Source organism: Ursus americanus, chromosome 15 (assembly GCF_024610735.1).
Source record: "Ursus americanus isolate L20-20 chromosome 15, mUrsAme1.1.p, whole genome shotgun sequence".
NCBI classification, from domain to species: domain Eukaryota; kingdom Metazoa; phylum Chordata; class Mammalia; order Carnivora; family Ursidae; genus Ursus; species Ursus americanus.
In genome coordinates, this window is record NC_142141.1 from 7571678 (window position 1) to 7589994 (window position 18317).

Here is an 18317-nt window from a genome sequence, read left to right on the forward strand (position 1 = left end):
CCTGTAACGCCACCGAGGCAGAGGTGGCTGAAGGAATGTCAACACCATCGTTTTGGGAGAGACTGAGGGATGGTTGGAAAGCATTGAAAGGCCATGTTCCTTACCCCTGCCGTTTGCCGATATGGGAGATCACGTATATTTGAGGTCAACTGTCAAAATAGATTTTCATCTGCAAAGACCCAGCCCAGCAGGACAGCTATATAAGTCTCTGGGTGCCAGGAGTTTTAATGGAAACACACTCGGGCTCACACTGGAGTCTTAAGTCCCCTTCCCTGTCCCTCCCGCGGGGCAGGGGTGGCCAGGACCAGGGGGAGATTACCAACCCTGTCGCTCTCTCTACCTCTCCAGCCCCCGGAGCTGGGCTTCCTTGTTTACTCATTTAGAGCTGAGCAGAGGAAGTGGTAAAGGAAACTTGCTGAGTCGTTTTCTGAGAAGAGACCATATTTGTTCGCAGAGGAAGCCGTTGCTTTCTGGGATCTGGTTAGAGCAGAAAAGACGTGTGCTTCAACAAGGGGGTTCCAGAAGGTAACTGGGACTTGGAAGAGCCAAGGACACCTCTGCGCTCTGGATTTGGGGTTCTCCGTCCATGGGTGCAGCACCCATGCTCCGCTTGTGAGTTTTGTCCCTGGAGAGCAGCCATGGCATTGAAGAATGTGCCCTTTCGCTCAGACGTCCTGGCCTGGGACCCCGACAGCCTTGCAGACTATTTCAGGAAGGTGAGCCTTGCTATTTGTTGATGGTGAGGCTGGCGGCCCTCGGCGGGCTGGGCAGAGGCTTGAAGAAGGAGTCCAAGCAGAACATGAGAGGTGTAAAATAGAGCGGCGGACCTTCCAGCCCCGCGGCAGCCTTACCAGTTGAGCGAGCGCTGTGTAGATAACCGTATATGCCTGAGCGTGCCTGGTGATGAGTTCTGGGGGAGAAGGGAGGCCCTCAGTTGGATGTCACCTACGAAGTGCCAGGGCTTTAGTTTGCACTCTGTAGGCACTGCCCCATTTAACACTCTCCAGCATCGCTGTCCTCTTGGCTCAGCGGCAATGTAAGCTCAGGGAGGTTCAATGGCCCAAAGCCCCAGGGACTGCATGTGACAGAGGCAGGATTCCAGTCACGCTTCTCTGGCTTCAAAGTCCATGCTCAGAGACTCAGAACTGCTGTAACCACTAATGAGATTGAGGCTGCTTAATAGAAAGGGGTGAATGGAGCCCTGGGGTGGGAGAAAGCAAAGGCAGGACGGGAGGGATGGAGAAGGACAAACGATGCCAGAGATGGCGTCTGGGAAGTCATTGCTCATGACCTGAAAGAGGGCTCTTCAAGCCCTTACAGAGAATAGAGTCTCGCTGGAGCTTTAGGAGGGTCTTGTGAAGCAGGCGGGAGAACTGCTACGAGCTCTGGGTTGTGATCGATTGAGATAGCTAGGGAAACTGAGGCCCCTAAGAGGAAGAGTTTCACTGGCAGGGTCAGTGGCCAAGCTTGTGGCAGACCTGAGACAGAAGTGTTACTATCCTGCCTTCTGGCCCTGGAGGGGCTTGCTCAAGGACCCCCGTGCTTGGTCATCTGCTGGGGGGACCACAGGCCACACATCTGCTTGGGCACATCCCAAGCCACATGACTTGGGGACTCTCCATCCCTGTTCAAGGGATAAGATGTCTTGTGAGGGACATCGAGCTTCTAACAGCCCCATCCCTGGCAGCTGGGATGGAATTCAGTTGACATTCTAGATAGTTGTAAAGATGAGATTTGAAAGTCAAGACTTTAGAGGTCATTTAAGTCAACTTTCCATTTTTTCTGGGGGTGGAACAGGGCTCCCTGGGACACATAGACACCTGGGGTCCTTCTAGCACCTCATTGCTCCCCTTCCACCTAAAAAAGAGAGATGTGAAGATGCAGAATCGGGTGTGGCATGAAAGAGGCATAGCCCACAGATCCTGTTATTTGCTGCTTTGTGTGTATCTCGTTTTTGTTCTTCTTTCCTCCAAAAGGTCACAATAAACTTAGGTTTCAGCCCTGTGGGTGCAAAGGTGGTTGGAACAACTGACTTTTGAAGTATTTTTCTTAAATGTAGACCAAATAAATTAGGGCAAGAAGGTGAAATTTGCCGTGATGCTATAAAGTGGCATGCTAGTTCAATTAAAAAAAGGAGAAAATATTGAGAATTGGTGAGAGGATCCTGGGAATGGACTGAGAGGCCCAGACAGGATCCATCTTCAGTGTAAGAACTATACAACAACTTTGCAACTGCAGAATCCATGGGCAAATCCCCACTTAGTGCAGGGAGATGGACGATAGGTCAGGGGTCATTTGGGAAGATGGCCATCTGCCTGAACTGGGGGAAGGGAGAGCCTCCTTCTTGGAGACCCCAGACCCTGGGACACATCTGCAGCACTGGGACACGTTCCTTCTCTTGACATAAAAGAAGAGAAAAGAAAAAGAGAGAGAAAGAGAGGAAGGAAGGAAGGAAGGAAGGAAGGAAGGAAGGAAGGAAGGAAAACAGAATAAAAAGGATGAGGAGATGGAAGGGAATCTGTGATCTGGAAAGTCCCATCCCCCACAGACTCACATGGATGCCCTTCAAATCCTGGGCACCTTAATTCCCCCAGAGAGAAAATATCAAGTGAACTGACCATGGAGTCATTTGGGGATGGGTCTTGGTCATCAACTATTCTATTCAAAGGATCCATGACCAGGTGCAAAGCAGAGAGGTTGGGCCCCCTTTGGAGACACCTCTCAGCCAGCTCTAGGGTCAGACTCTTTGTTTGGAATCCTGGCTCTACCACCTGCCAGCTTGGCGACCTTCCCTTCGTGACTTCACCTCTCTGAGCCTCAGCTTCCTCATCAGTAAAATAGGGATGCTAACAGCAACTCCCCTCATGGGATTGTTGAAAGAATTACAGGAGATATGGTGGGGGCAGCATTCAGCAGGTGGAAGGGGGCCAATTCATGTTTGATATTCTTTTGTTCCTACTCTGTTTACCGGCTTCTAGCTGGGGATGTCCATGCAGATCGGCAGGCCTTTGTGTCTTACTGTCTTAGATATGTGCAGATCATCCTCTGTCTGGAATGCATGTCCCCGAGGACAGAGGTCATGTTTTGGATTTCTTTAACCCTTCCAATTTCTTTCTTTGGTTTTTTTTTTTTTTTTTTTTAGATTTTCTTTATTTGAGAGAGAGAGAGCAGGGTGAAGGGCAGAGGGAGAAGCAGACTCTGCTGAGCAGGGAGCCCAATGTGGGGCTCGATCCCAGGACCCTGGGATCATGACCTGAGCTAAAGGCGGATGCTTAACTGACTGAGCCACGGACACCCCTAACCCCTCCAATTTCTTTCAACTTGGCAAGAGAGCATCCCTGGGCCGTGCTGTGGCGAGGCACTGGATCAGAGCCATTTCTAATCCCAGCTATGCTCGCAGCCCACTGTGTGACTTAGGGCAATCCCTTCCCCTCTCTGGGCCTCAGTTGTCCCATCTACAACACCAGGTACCTGCTCTTAGACCACTGCCTACCAAAGCTGGGTGCTCATAGAATCCTCTATGTGCTTGCTAAAAATACAGATTCTAGCCCCCAGACCCAGGTATTACTGGATCAGAATCAAACTTCTAGGGGCGCCTGGGTGGCACAGCGGTTAAGCGTCTGCCTTCGGCTCAGGGCGTGATCCCGGCGTTATGGGATCGAGCTCCACATCAGGCTCTTCCACTATGAGCCTGCTTCTTCCTCTCCCACTCCCCCTGCTTGTGTTCCCTCTCTCTCTGGCTGTCTCTATCTCTGTCGAATAAATAAATAAAATCTTTAAAAAAAAAAAAGAATCAAACTTCTAGGGAGGTCCCAGTCTGCGGGGCTATCTGTGTAAGTAGGGTCAAAGTCGGCAATCTGCAAAATCAGAGCTTTATCTGACAATGATGACAATGAATGATGAATTAAAGGCAGCTCAATATTCCAAGAACTACTTCTACCCCATTGCACGGAAATAGAAAGGAAGCCCATGGTGCCTCAGATGTTGCTCAAGTTCACCCCGACCTCGAAATCAGCTTTTTCTGAGCTTTCTAACGTTTCTCCCACCCTTTCAAGCCATGAGACTACAACAATTATATTCACTTTTTAGATTGATCGACCATTACAAAAAGATCATGATTTGCCCCCAAAAGAAGGCTGACCAATTGTGAGCCTCACACTTGTGATGAGAACCAAAGATTCTCCAGGGCAAACATTTCACCTTAAATCCTCCAGTCGGAAGTATCACATTTGGAGGTATTTCAAATGCAAATTCTTAGGCTGTTGAATACAAGGTGAAACAGAAAACTGATAAGATTGTCAATTGTTGTGACTCTTTGGGAAAGCAACCAAGATCATTTCGGTTGATCTTATAACCTATTCTGAGAATCCAGCTTAATTTATCTTAAATTGAGCAAAAATCTGTGTGCAGAAGGATATCCATGATGTTCTTTCTATATTTTGGTCTGGATGGTGTATTAAGGCACACTTAAATTTGTTCGCTTTGCTTACTATCGGTTATCCTGTTACTAATGAGAAGGGGAACATTCCTGATAGAAACATTAAAGCCTTGTTCTGATGCCCGACTGTCACCTCTGTCACCGGCTACCCATGGATCTCAGCCAAGTTACTTAACCATCTGCACCTGTGGCTCCCTCTGGAAGATGTGAGGATTAAAGACTTAAGATCAGTTAAAATACCCAGAAGAGCGACTGTTAGATAGCGAGCTCTCAATAATTACCAACAGTTTCTATTACCATTAATGGAACAGCAGTTTGGTAAACAGCCTAAATGGTCAGCAATCAGGGGGTAATTAAAGAAAATAATGTTTAGCCTAAGTTTGTGATAACATGAGGCAAGGCCTATATTATCATTTTAAGGTAATTTTAAGAGAAAAATTTAGGATAATAAGATTAAATGTGAGTGATAACCTCCATTGTGTTTAGAGATATGCTCAGAATAAAGCACTGTAGGAAACACATCGAATGTTCTCCAAGGTTGCCTTTTGGCGGTGACATTGTCTTTGGCGGTTGCTATTTATTTTCTTTTCTCACCTCTTCTCTGCGTGCCTGAGGAGCATGTGGCCAGACCTTGTAGACTTGGAGGCACTCTCTTTCTGTAGACGTTGGCCCCAAAACCTTAGACAGAGGCAATTTCTCCATTTCAGAGAGTCCCAAGGGGCAAGTGAAAGCAGAGCTGAGGTAGGGATGGGGCCTGTCTGCTAGACATTGGGGGGAAGGGGGGTAGGGGTCTGGCTAGCCACAAGTACCACAAATTGCTAAGCTTCGGGGGCAGGCAAGTGAGGGGAACCAATGGCATGCACCTGTCTGCCACTGACAGCACCTTCCCCTCTTCTTTGCAGCTGAACTACAGGGACTGTGAGAAGGCAGTGAAAAAGCATCACATCGACGGGCAGCGGTTTTTGGTAAGTGCTGGCCAGTTTGACACACTGAGACCAAAGCCGTTCCACATGTTAACCAATTATGGCAGGGCCAACTGGTCTACCCTGTACCTGGGGATGCTCAGGATCAATGCCCATCTTCAGAATCCCCACACAGCCCTTTGTCATCTTCTGAGGTTTTGTATGGCCCCTGCTATCATCACCTCTCAGGATCCTTCTATTCAGGATACCTCCCAGGTCTTTCACTGATACCAAGGCACATTCTAAAGTCGAAGTATAAGGAGGAATCCAAGTACAGTTCACACACACACGCACACCTTGAAAATCTTTTCAAATGCCGTCTATACTTTGAGAAGCCTAAGGGGAAAAAAGACAATTTGGGAGAACAGAAGATTCTTTTTTCCCATCTCTCATTCTGGAGTTCATACTCACTGAATGGAATAAAGTGTGAAATCACCCTCATTATTCATTACATCCCTCTTTCTCTCTACCAAATTCACATAGTTGGTTTTTGGCCAATTAAACACAGATGTGATAGGACTCTCTCTACTCTATTATATTGCAAAGAACTTTAATATAATACTAAGATGCGGTCGTTCGTGAGGGACTAAGCCTTTGAATGGAAAGAGATGATGTTCTGACAGGTGGGAGGTGGCTGGGAGGTGGTCTGAACATTTCCCTGAAATGCCGCCTTTGCCTGTGGGCGAGACAGATCCCGGCTGTACCAATCAACCCCCTTCCCATCTCATGCTTCCTCGCCCTCCAAAAAGAAGTGGGAGCAAGACTTCAAAAGTCTCATGAGTAGATGCTCCCAAATTGGGTTTGGAGTGAGGAAGGCAAGGTAAGTTGTGTTTCCCTGCAAGGTGTGGTGAGCCGCAGTGAGGTCAGCAGCCATGAGACTTTGGGTTTAGAAGGGGCCAGAAAGGCCATAAGCTCTAGCTTTCTGCCTGGCACTCCAATCCATTTCCTGTATTACATCCCTGCCACTAACATCTGCTTGAATTCTTTTAAGGATGGGGAGCTCACTATCACACATAGTCATCTGCCCCTTTCTAGGCAGCTCTTCAGTTTCATGCTGAGACCGAACTGCACCCTATTGGTCTGAGTTTGCTTTCATGTGCCATGTAAGACACGTGTATTCCCTGTTTCACCTAAGTCAAGCATGAATTCACCCATCCACTCACTTCACAAGCATTTTCCTGGGCTCCCTTTACATACTGGACCATGCCACATCAGGGAAATATAGAGATGACTAAGGGGTGATTCCTGCCTTCCAGAAGCTTGTTTTATGGCAAAAAAGTATCTTTGGGAAGTCTCCAACCACCCCGTTTGCAAATGAGGAAATGTGTACAGAGGTGTGATGTTAATTTTCTAAGTCCCATACCTAGTCATTAGACTAAAGCACACGTTCAATTTATTTTAACACTGCATGAGTTTTTAACAACGTTATTCCTTCACACTGAGCCTTGAGCCTAGGGAATACCTGGAGTTTTGCTGCTGTTGAACTTGCACATTAGTACTAAATGTAAATATTTCCTTCTGGTGACTTTACCCCTGAGAACTGAGATCTGAGACTTATTAGTGCTGAGTGGACAGGGAGTAAGACCTCCTTGAGGGTGGTCCTGCTTGCAGCCCTGATGTTCTGGGTCACCTGGAGCAAGCACTTGCCTTCTCTGAGCCTCTCTACTCTCCTCCTGAGCAGGAGCACGTTGGACTGGGTCACAGTGGGTGACAATCCCTACCAGTCCCCACAAAACTCCCTGTGGAAGCTCGGGTCTGCTGGGACAGGGTTGTTTCCATGGCAGAGAGATGCTATCCGAGAAGCTGTCTTCTCTGCTCCCGCATCCAGCACCTGTCATTCCCTGGTGACCACCGCATATTCTGCTCATCGTGTGAGCAGGAGGAAGTGGAAAGAAGGGCACTAGGAACCAGGAGAACCGGGAGCAGAACCTGGTGCCTGGCCCCGCAACTGGGGTATTTAAAGACAGCTCCTGCTGAAACTCGCCCTCCACCCCAGGTGCTCTGGGTACCAAGTGAGCTCTGAGCGGAGCTCTAATTTCTCATCCATTGCTCCTGGTTTTGTAGTATCGGGGACCATTCTGCTCCTGAAAGCAGCAGTGAAGTCCGCATTCTCTCTGTCTCTCTGTCTCTATCTCTGTCTCTCTCTCTTTTTTTGTTGTTGGGGCTAGTAGGTCCCTTGCATCTGTGTTGCTGCTATTTGGGTTTCCCAGTGAGAAGAGAAGGACCTTGTCTGGGGGGAAGGGGGTGCCATACTTCCAGAAGGTTGAAAGAGAGGATGAATAGTGTTTGGATCTGTGTCAGTTAGGAAGGCATGTGGCTGCCTTTAACAGAAACCTGACCACAGTGGCCTAACCAGGCAGGGGTTTATCTTTCTCAACGATAAGGAATCTAGAGCGGGCACTAGGGGCTGGTGAGCTGCTGAATGCAGTTATCGGGAACCCAGGCCCCATCTCGCTTACGGAAAACGCCTATGGCTTCTGTCCGAGTGGTTGCAGTTTGGCTAAGCCACCTCCGGACCTCACATCCACACGCCAGTCAGGAGGAAGGGGGCAGGGCAAAGAGTAAAAAACAAAAAGTGCGTGGGAAGTGCCTCCCCTTCTTTTCAGGAAAGTAGTAACTTTTCCAGAAGTTCCATCCAGTAGACTTCAGGTGATCTCTCACTGGCCCCAACTGAGTCCCAAGACCTCTGCTCTCTGCTGGGAAGTATAGGGCATTCAGTATTCTGGACATGGCACATTTACTGCCCCGAACGAAATCCAGGTCCAGTCAGTAAGGGAGCAAGAGAGAGCGGATGCTGGGTGGGCAGGCAGCAGCGCCCTCACGTTCGCCTCCCCAGGTAGAGCCCATCTCGAGGACACACTCAGTAGCTAATCGCGCTCCTGCAAAGGCACCAGTGATGGTCCAGGTAACCCAGAGTGGCCGGAGGTTTTAGAAGGAGGTCGAGGAGGGGTTACATCACACGGCAGAACTCTCTGAAAATCCTGTTTAAACAGCTCTCATCTTTCCTCCCTGTTCCCTAGAGGCCTTTCTCTTCCCTAACATCCTGCTCCTGTGTCTCCAGCCAGGCTTATGTTCACCTTCTCCTCCACACTCTCGCTCAGATGCCCTCAGCCTACGTCCTCAACGAGGCCCAACACGAGGCAGTGGCCAGCCACCCTGTATGCGGCCACCAACCCCCTGGCAGCCCCCAGGTAGCCGTCACTCACCATGCCACTCTGAACAGGAGTCTTGGCACATCCCGGAGAGGGGCTGGTGACGGAATAAGGAGCAGCCACTGCTTGGGGATGTTAAAACGAATAAGAGAGGGACACCTGGGTGGCTCAGTCAGTTAAGAGTTGGCACAGTCCGACTCCTGGTTTTGGCTCAGGTCATGATCTCAGGGTCTTGAGATTAAACCCTGTGTCAGAGTCTGTGCTCAGTGTGGCGTCTACTTAAGACTCTCTCCCGGGGCGTCTGGGTGGCTCAGTTAAGCGTCTGACTTTGACTCGGGTCATGATCTCAGGGACCTGGGACTGAGCTCCGTGTCAGGCTCCTCGCTCAGCAGGAAGTCGGCTTCTCCCTCTCCCTCTGCCCCTCCCCACCACCGCCCCCCTCAAATAAATAAATTAAATAAAAATAAAATATAAAAAGAGAGAGGTTAAGAAGCTTGACCGAAAGCTTGATTGTCTCAGGACTCTGGGCAAACTCTGGCCCCAGCCCTGCTGCCAGGTCTGCTGAGGGGGCTGGGTCAGACCTGCATCCAACAGCCGGAGCAGATGCACCCAGTGGACTCAGGGCTAAGATGCCCCAGCCCCTGCCTGCCGGGCTCAAAGGGGCGCATGCCCAGCTCTTCTCCATAGGCGGCCAACCACCTGCCAGGAGGCTCCCAGCCCAGAGCAGGAGCAGAAGCCAAAACTAACCTCTGAGAGCCAACCAGATGCCGGCTTATTATTATTTAGAATTTATTTTCATGTGAACTATTCACATAAGGTTTATTACTCACAGAGGGAGTGTCAAGCCCCAAGCCAAGCACGTGACACATACCATCGTATTCAGTGCTCACAATCCCTGAAAGGTGGCCCTTATTAGTATTATGATTCCTATTTTACAGATAAGGAAACTGAGGCTCAGAGAGCTTAAGAGTATGCCCCAAATCAGACTGCTGTTCAATGGATGAACCAAGATCCAAACCCAGCCTGTCTGACTGCAAAGCTTCGACCCTAATGACCTGTTTTCAGCCTCGGTTAGAATGTCAGTGGATAGCTCAATTTTTAACTTTTTAAGGGACCTCCACACTGTTTTCCAAGTGGCTGTACCAACTTGCATTCCCACCAAGAGTATAAGAGGGATCCCCTTTCTCCACATCCTCTCCAACATTTGTTGTTTCCTGCCTTGTCAATTTGAAAGAACGATTACACAACATTTGCAGCAACATGGATGGGACTGTAGGACATTAAGCTAAGTGAAATAAGTCAAGCAGAGAAAGACGATTATCATATGGTTTCACTCATTTATGGAACATAAGAAATAGGAAAATCGGTAGGAGAAGGAAGGGAAGAATGAAGGGGGGGTAAACAGAAGGGGGAATGAACCATGAGAGACTGTGGACTCTGGGAAACAAACTGAGGGCTTCAGAGGGGAGGGGGTGGAGGAGTGGGATAGGCTGGTGATGGGTAGTAAGGAGGGCACGTATTGCATGGTGCACTGGGTGTTATACGCAACTAATGAATCATGGAACATTGCATCAAAAACTGGGGATGTACTGTATGGTGACTAATATAACAAAATAAAAATTATTAAAAAAAAAGAATGTCAGTGGATCCCTTTCTATGGCTCAGCATTAGTTCCATGGAAAGTGTGCTCACCCTCTTTTCTGTTTCTGCTGTAGGCACCCTGCCTCTCCTGCTCTGGGGCACCTTTTTGTCTCACCCTTCCCACGCCTTTCCCCTCCAGCATGGGCCACCGGGTCCCTCAAAGGGATCAGATGTGAGAAGAGGGAAGTTTACAAGAAGAAAATTGACCACGGATGCCACAGAGCAGGGCTCCAGCCCCAGCTCCATCACCTACAAGCTGAAATTCCCCTAACATCCCAGAGCCTCAGCTTTCTCACCTATAAAATGGGAACACTGATGGTTCCTAAATCACAGGATTGACATGAGGGTTAATCAGGGTGTGAGTAAGACAGAACCCCAGAGTCAGTTCTTCACGAATATGAGTTTCTTTCTCCTTTCCCCTCTCTGTTCCCTCAGGAAAGCCTCTTTATTGCATCCCCACATCTAGAGAACGCTACCAATAACCCTGATGAGAGGGGTTTTGGGGTGTGATGGTGGTGTAAGGGCCCAGACCCCTTCTCCAGGCTGGCTTCTCACAGCTTCTCCATATGGAAACTGAGAGGGACCCTGAAGTCTGGGGTAAGAGCCTAGGGAAGAGGTCGCAGTGTGACCAAATTCAGCCCACAAAACAAGTTGCTTGGTTCCACAATTTGGCTCTCATTGTATTGTTTGCTTAACTTAAAATTATTTGTCAATACTTCGAGCTCAGGAAATGTCACCTAAATTCCAGATTTGGGGATTCCCTTTGAAAAAGAAGATCTGGCCACACCAGGCCTGCAGGCGTTTTATGCAACATCTAGAAGCTGTCGCTTTGGGTAGGTGGGGGGAGGTGGACTCTGGTTTGCTGCAGTCCCCACTACTCCATTTCACACCTCACTCTACTCAACCGGCCCAGGGCCTTTCCTGTGGATTGTAACTCTCCCGTGTGTCTCCATTTCAGAACCTGACAGAAAATGACATCCAGAAGTTCCCTAAGCTCCGAGTGCCGTGAGTACTCCCCCTGATTGCTTGTGTTTTGGGGAAGAGGGGAAGTAGCCCAGGGAGCGCTGAGACCCTTAATCTATGACAGTTGGTTTGAACTAGAAGAGTGAGCAGGAAGGGGAGAAGCAAGGGCAGGGTACGGGAAAGAGAAGTTTCATGATAGGTTGAGAAAAAGAAGTAACAGATTCAGCCCAGCTGGTGTGTTGGCTGCTCTTGCCAAAGACAAGCCCGACTGGGGACCGTGTTTTCATTTCCTCTCTCCCAGTGGGGCGGCTTGGGCACCAGAGTCATGAGATCTGCCTCATGAGGGCATCGCACCAGATCGGTGATTGCTTAAGCTTTCTGGACCTCAGTTTCCAGCTCAGGAAAATGACAGAGTTGGACTAGGTGCCGAATGGCAATGGACATCACTCTGGCTGTCAATACTCATGGCTCGAATGGCTACCAGGGACACGGTCCTGAGAAGAATCTCCAGCAAGGGGGGCATGATGCATGACTAAGGTACCACCTGGTGCTGAAATGAGATGCGTCGCGCCCCTTGTGCCATGTGTGTTCATCCCTCTAGTAAAGGTCTCACATACTCGAATGCTTACCGGAGCCAGGTGGGTGATACAAATGTGGAAAATGGGCCAGGTTGAAAAATATGAAGTCCTCTCCATTTCTCTTTCATTTTACCACCTTAGGCTAGACTATGGGTATGAAGAAATATTTCTCCACTGTAAGAAAAATAATAGCTCAAGTATGATGAGAAAAGAGGTCATCAACACAAAGCCTCACTGTTGGTGAAAAACTAGGGAGTGGTGGAGACTGTGGCAAATCAGGATGATATTTTCCATCCCAAGAGAGCTGCAAGTACTCGGCTCCAGTCCGTAGGGACCCAATGATACCCAATCTTTTAACTTATCAAAAGTCACTAGAAATATCGATTTTATGTAATATATTCTTAATATACATAATAAGCACGTAGTAAAATATATCTTTGTAATATACACGTACCTGGCCTTGAGTGCACTTGGGTTTGCATCTCCTGGTCCCCATACAACACTAATACTTCATTCATTTAAAGAACTGCTACTAGATGCCGATATAACGTGTCAGGCCTTTGTTCAGGGGCGGAATCCCCATCTCAGGACACTCACATTCTAGTGCGAGGGTCAGATATACAAAGCAATCCTACTACAATTATAGCAATGATAATGGGGCTGTGGCTCATGCAGGTACACATTCCGTGGGGGCGTTGGAAGGCAAGAGTCACTTTCCCCACGGCATTCAGGGAAGACTTTGGGGAGGCGGGGAAGCTAAGGTGGATCTTGCCATACACCAGGAATTGTCGGATGAAGACTGGGTTGACATTCTAGGAATGACATTCTAGGAATGCCCTGAATTGCAAAGGCAGGGCACCAGGGAGTTGAATGGAACTGCAAGTCGGTCAGAGCTGGGCGCACACAAAGCGAAGAGGCCGCTGTGACTGGTCGTGAATGAGAAGGGTCCGGGGAGCTGTCCTAAGGAGCCTAAGAGGGTGGGGGAGGTGAGGGCCCCAGGGAGAACAGGGAGATCAAACTGGTGTCTTGGCTTTCTCCAGGGCCGGGTAAAAGATGGCAGGGGAGGGCCCAGCTGCAGGCAGGGAAGCGAGCTAGGCGATGAGGGGCAGGACCCCACTCACGGGATAGGAGCCTCAGCGAGGGCCATGGCCCTGAGCACACAGGGCGGAGGGGACTGAATCAGAGCAGTGGAAGGAAAGAGATAAGGAAGGCACTTGCAGCTCGGAAGATCCTTTTTTATCGTAAGGCGGAGCTCACTTGATGCCTGCAGCTATGCTGGAGCGTCTGGAGAAGGAGGCGGTGAGAAGGGTTGCCAGTTAGTGTGGAAAGCGGATTGTAAACACTCGTGTTACGGGTGCAGTAGGGGTGGGGCATTTCTTCAGCCATTTGAAAACGGAAACAAAATCCCCCTCCAATACGTGCATGTGTGCCCCGGACAAGCTAGGAAGCTGCCCATGAACGTGACGGTAAATGGGAAGGAGGGGGGAGGCCTCTAGGGAAGGTCCGGCGGCCGGATTCGGTGACCCCCGCAGAGTTACCTGCCCTCTTGGCAGATGTGAAAAACAAGCACCGATCCCAGCTCTACTTACAAAGAGCTCTGTGCCTGGGATGAGTCCCTCGTCCACTCTCCTTTCCGGGTCTGTGAAACAGAGGAAGGTGGTGGTGGAGGCTCGCTCTGCTGAAGGGTAGCATTTCAGGTATGACCAGGCAGACAGGAGAGTTTAGTGAGCGGAAGTGTAGGCTCCGAGGTCGCACTGCTTGAGACCCAGTTCTTCCATTCTCCAGCTGGGAGTCTGTGGGCAAGTTATCTGGGTTCCTGGAGCCTCAGAGTCCTCATCTGTAAAGTGGGGCTAACAGCAGAACCTACCTCAGAGTCAGCAGGAAGCTTAGAGGAAATGATGGGGAAATCATAGTACGCACTGAACGAGTGTTAGCAGTTCCTGTTATTTTATGCAAAATCCCAATGAGTACAGTTCTAAGTTTTTACTGATCATGCTATCTTGCCAAAGTGGGGGGGGGGTGATTAAAGACTAGAAAGGCATGGGCTTTGGAGCAAGAGAGAGTCGAATTCTAAAGTGGGCTCTGCCTCCCACCAGCCGTGGGAGTGTGGGCAAGTCCCATCAACCCTCCGAACCTGTGTCCTCATCCGTAGAAGGGGAAAGAACTAGCTCTTGGGGAGTGCTAGGTTTGAAAGGAGGCAGCCCACACAAGCAGTCTGGGGCTGTCCTTGATGCAGATAGATATTCAATACTGATTTGTTCTGTTCCCTCGTACATAGGTTCATTTGCCATAATCATTACCCCAAAGGGCTACGGGAAAGAAATCGTGTTTATGCACAGCAGACCGAAACAAGATTACACTCCTCTGAATATCTGCATTTTCTTCCCCCATGCTTAAAAAAAAATCTCTATTAAATAGATTTGTAAGAAGGCAGATTCTGGTGAGGAAGGCTTTGTCTCCGGATACAGCTACTCTCTCAGACAGTTTCTCCCAGAGATACCCCAAATACTGTAATGGAGGAGATTTTTTAAATAAAACAGCAAAGCTTCCTTTACAGGGATGGGCTTAAAGCCCTTGGTATAGCCGAGCCTTATCTGGCTTAATCAGTAGAATACATGTTCAAGTCTGCTGAAGCCTACTTGGAGCTTATTTTAAAATGTGATGAGTTTTATATTTAAATCCATAGTGTAACTTAAAAAAAAATAAAGAGAAGAGAGTGATGGGTGGTGGTGTAGGCAACAGATAGACGTTGGATGGGTCTGTATCGTGTGTTCCCATTATACCCATTACCGAGAGTGGATTTAGGCTAGGAAAATAGGAAAAGCGAAGATCCCATGAGAGAGGGAATACAGTAAGATCTGGTTATTTGCCCAACCTTCTGCTGAAGCCGCAGGCCTCCTAATAGCAGAGTCAGCCTGCCTGAGAATCTGCAGGGAAGGAAGGAGGGAGCAAGGATGGAGGGAGGGACCCAGAGGTAAGCAGGCCGTTCCTGGACCCCTTAAAGAATGTGACCCAGCCTCCCCACAGAACTGTTACAATGGCAGGTCTGTCTGCACCATGTTCCTTCCCTCTCCCATCCATGGGCTAATCCCTGTCCAGGTAGCCAGTCCTCCCCACAGGAGAAGTGCCTCCCTTCAAGTGACGGCCACTCCTCCCCCAAAGCAAGTGCGGAAAACCTGACTTCCCAGCCCAGCTCTACATTACATCTGCTCATGTGGCCCTTGACAAAACCCCCTCTCAGTGCCTCGCTTCCTTGGTGGTAAGAAACGGGGATAATCTGTGTACCACAAAATAATTGTGGAGCACAAGTAAAATACTATATGTAAAATCATAGGGGGTACAGGCTGAGAAGCGGGGAGACCACACTAGGCCCTCCCACACGTGCTTCTCCCCGAGGCCTGAGATGAGGGTGAAAGGCACCTCCCTGAGCCCCAAGACCCGCACCTGGCTTCTCATGTGACAAGGACAGAACTTTCGGGGGTCTGGCTCTTGGTTCAAAGAGGCTGACTTAGGGGTGGAACCCTGTTTTCCTTCAAAGAAGGATGAAATCCATTCGCAATGACATGGATGGAACTGAGGGATTATGCTGAGTGAAATCAGTCAATCAGAGAAAGACAATTATCATATGATCTCGCTCATAGGTGGAATCCAAGAAACAAAACTGGTGAACATAGGGGAAGGGAAGGAAAAATAAAGTAAGATGAAAACAGAGAGGGAGACAAACCATGAAAGACGCTTAACTCTAGGGACCAAACTGAGGGTTGCTGGATGGGCGGGGTTAGGGGGCATGGGGTCACAGGATGATGGGCGGTAAGGAGGCACGGGATGTCATGAGTGCTGGGTGTTCTTTGCAACTGACGAATCACTGAATTCTACCCCTGAAACTAGTAAAGCAGCCTATGTGAACTATCCTGAATTTCAATGAAACCTAAAAAAATAATATAAATAAAATAAAACAAAGGAAGAAATGCAGAGCAAGGGCCGGAGCCAGAGTGAGAATGTGCACTGGGTGCCTGCGGAGGGGCTAAGATGGGGACAGAGGACAGGCGGGTAGTGAGGCGGGTGGAGAGTTGCAGGGGAGCGCAGAGCTGAGCAAACAGACTTCGCCTCTCCTGGGCCTGGGAACGGGTCCTGTCGTCCTGGGAGGGAGCAGTGTGCCCTCCGAAATCCCAGTCAAGGGAGCAAGGCCTGGAAGAGGGGGAGAAGGAAAGCTCCCTAAAGCTCCTACCGTGAGAGCTATGGTGAGCAATGCATTTGCACGGTAAGCCTGTGAACACGACAGGAACACCTGTGACAAGGGAGGCAACAGAGGGACAGTCCTGGAGTAGCCTGCTCTTCCTGTGCTCTCTGGGCTCTGGTACTTCCTCTCCTGTTCCGTTTCCTGCTGCCCTGGCCTTCCCCCTCCTCCCTCCCTGCCCGCCTTTCTTTTTATACTTTCTTTCTTACTTCTCTGTGACCAGCAAAGTTGATTTCAAAACGCAACGTGGACCTCCACTTGCCCTTGGTAAAGCACAAGGAACCACCGAAAAGGAGACCATCTCCTCCTCCTCTCCCCCATCTTTTCCCCTATCTCCTCCCCCATCTCCTCCTCCACTTCCTCCCCTATCTCCTCCTCCCCATCTCCTCCTTGTTTTCCTCCTCCTCCTCTCCTCCTTATCCTCCTCCTTCCTCCTCCTTCAAATTAAAAAATAAAAGTCCAAGAATACTAAGAACAACAAAATTGATTCATAACCTTTTCAGACTATAAGAATCGCCAGGAAACTGGTTGGTGTTACTGCCCCAGGCCTCACTCCTATGGGTTCTGCTGGGTTAAGCCTGCAGTGAGCCCGGTAACCTGTGTGTAATTCCACAGTCAGGCTGGCCAGGGATTCCCTCAGCAGGGCTAACCTTCTCACTTTGCTGGGGAGGAACTGGAGCCTCGGGCGGGCAGACGCCTTGCCGGAGGTCATACGATAGGCACGGCTTACGGGGCAGGATGTTGCAGTCAGACTTGGGACAAGGACCCACATTGCGTCTTCCACCCTTCCACAGGAAGGGCCTGTGACCGAGCAGTCAGAGACTGGCCTCCGTCACGCAGCAAGCTAGGACTGCAACAGCATGGGACCCACCTTGCTGCATGGCTTGACTTCCTGTCAGAGGCTTCAGCCCCGATTCGGGGGCCCGTTTATCCCTACAACAAGGCAAAGCAGACAGAACCATGTCTACCTGCTGCCCAGCGCTGGTGCTGAGTGAGGCCTGGGGTTTGTGGGGAGGAGGAGGAATGAGTCACCTCCGGCCACTCACTGTCACTTGGTTCTCTGTGGGTGTGAGAGTGGGGGACAACTTTGAAGGTTCGCAACCACCTCCCCGCCCCGTCCCTCAGCGGTGCTGCCAGCCGGCCTGGACGGCGTTCTCTGAGGCCAGCCAAAACAGGAGGGCCCTGGGAGCCCCTGTCTCGCTGCAAGCTGGCCTGCTGGGCCCTGCTCTGCATTCTGTCACCTCTTTGCTGCTCTTTGGTAGGGCCTGCGGTTTGACATTTCCTTCCTTAGCCAGTTAGAGCCCCAGAAGCCTCCAGCCTGGCTGCTAAAGATACTGGTGAGAAGGGCCACCGCAGAGAGTAGGAGGGCTCCTCAGGAGCAAAGCAGCTCTGTGAGCTGGTCAGAGCCAGCCAAGCTCTTTGGGAGGGACCGTTTGAGGGGCAGCCCCACCCCACTTTTCCCGGGTCACTGCCGAAATGTCATCTCTGTGCGGAGGCCCGCTGGTTTTCAATCGCGCCCGCACCCCACCCATGCGTTCCCGCCCCCGCCCCCACCTCCATCGCATGTGTGTATACACAACACTCACCTAGAATTTCACTTCCTGAAACGTTCATTGTTTGTCTCTTTCCGCTAGCATGAAAGCTCCTTGAGAACAGGCCTTTGCTTTGTTCATTGAGGCATCCTGAGCGCTCGGCTGAGCCACCGGCACTTTGAAGGCCCTTAACGCGCACTGTTGAGCAGAGGCAGGCCCGCGTGGGAGGGGCTGCTGCGGCCACCACGGCCTGATCTGCCGAGATGTGGGCGCCAACAGGGCTCCCTTGGTGGCTCTGAAGGATCCATTCCATCCCACATGTCAGAGGAGGGAGGAGAGGGACTCCCCTCAGCTTCTCAAAATAATCTCGGAAAGGAAACCAAAGAAGTGTGACACGAGCGCTCCGGCGGTGTGGTCTGGAGGCCGCCGCGGCCAAGTCCCCACTCCTGAGCTAAAGCAAATCCCAGTGGTGACATTACAGGGGAGGACTGAACCTTACCCTCTTTCCTTCTCCTTCCCCGTAAGGCCCCAGTGTGTTTATGAAATGCATCCTGTCTTCTAGTGAGGGCGAAGGGCTCCGAGCAGCCGTTCCCTGGGACCGTGGAGAAGTGGGGGGTGGGAGCCTGGGGGCGTGATGAGGGAAGCAGGAAGTAGTGGGTTCTAAGGACCACCTTTGCCAACTTAGCAAGTTTGTTTTAGGCCAGACTTGTTACCTTGAGATGGTCACTTAACGGAAGGAATGTAGATCCCGGCTCAGTCTCAGATGGGCCACGAGCTCCACGACCTGGGCTCCTGGGCAGCTTGGAGCATAGAG

The 18317-nt window shown here is 50.2% G+C and overlaps 1 protein-coding gene across 1 annotated transcript in view; it reads left to right on the plus strand.

Annotated features, from left to right (window-relative positions):
• The first annotated feature begins 285 nt into the window (after positions 1 to 285).
• The window catches only part of LCP2 (lymphocyte cytosolic protein 2), a 44355-nt gene continuing 26323 nt past the window's right edge, over positions 286 to 18317 (plus strand). Inside the window, exons 1-3 of the mRNA XM_045792090.2 lie at positions 286 to 716; positions 5341 to 5403; positions 11152 to 11198. Of these exons, the coding sequence (XP_045648046.1) occupies positions 639 to 716; positions 5341 to 5403; positions 11152 to 11198 (188 nt within the window). The 5' untranslated portion in view covers positions 286 to 638. The remainder of the gene's footprint in view (positions 717 to 5340; positions 5404 to 11151; positions 11199 to 18317) is intronic.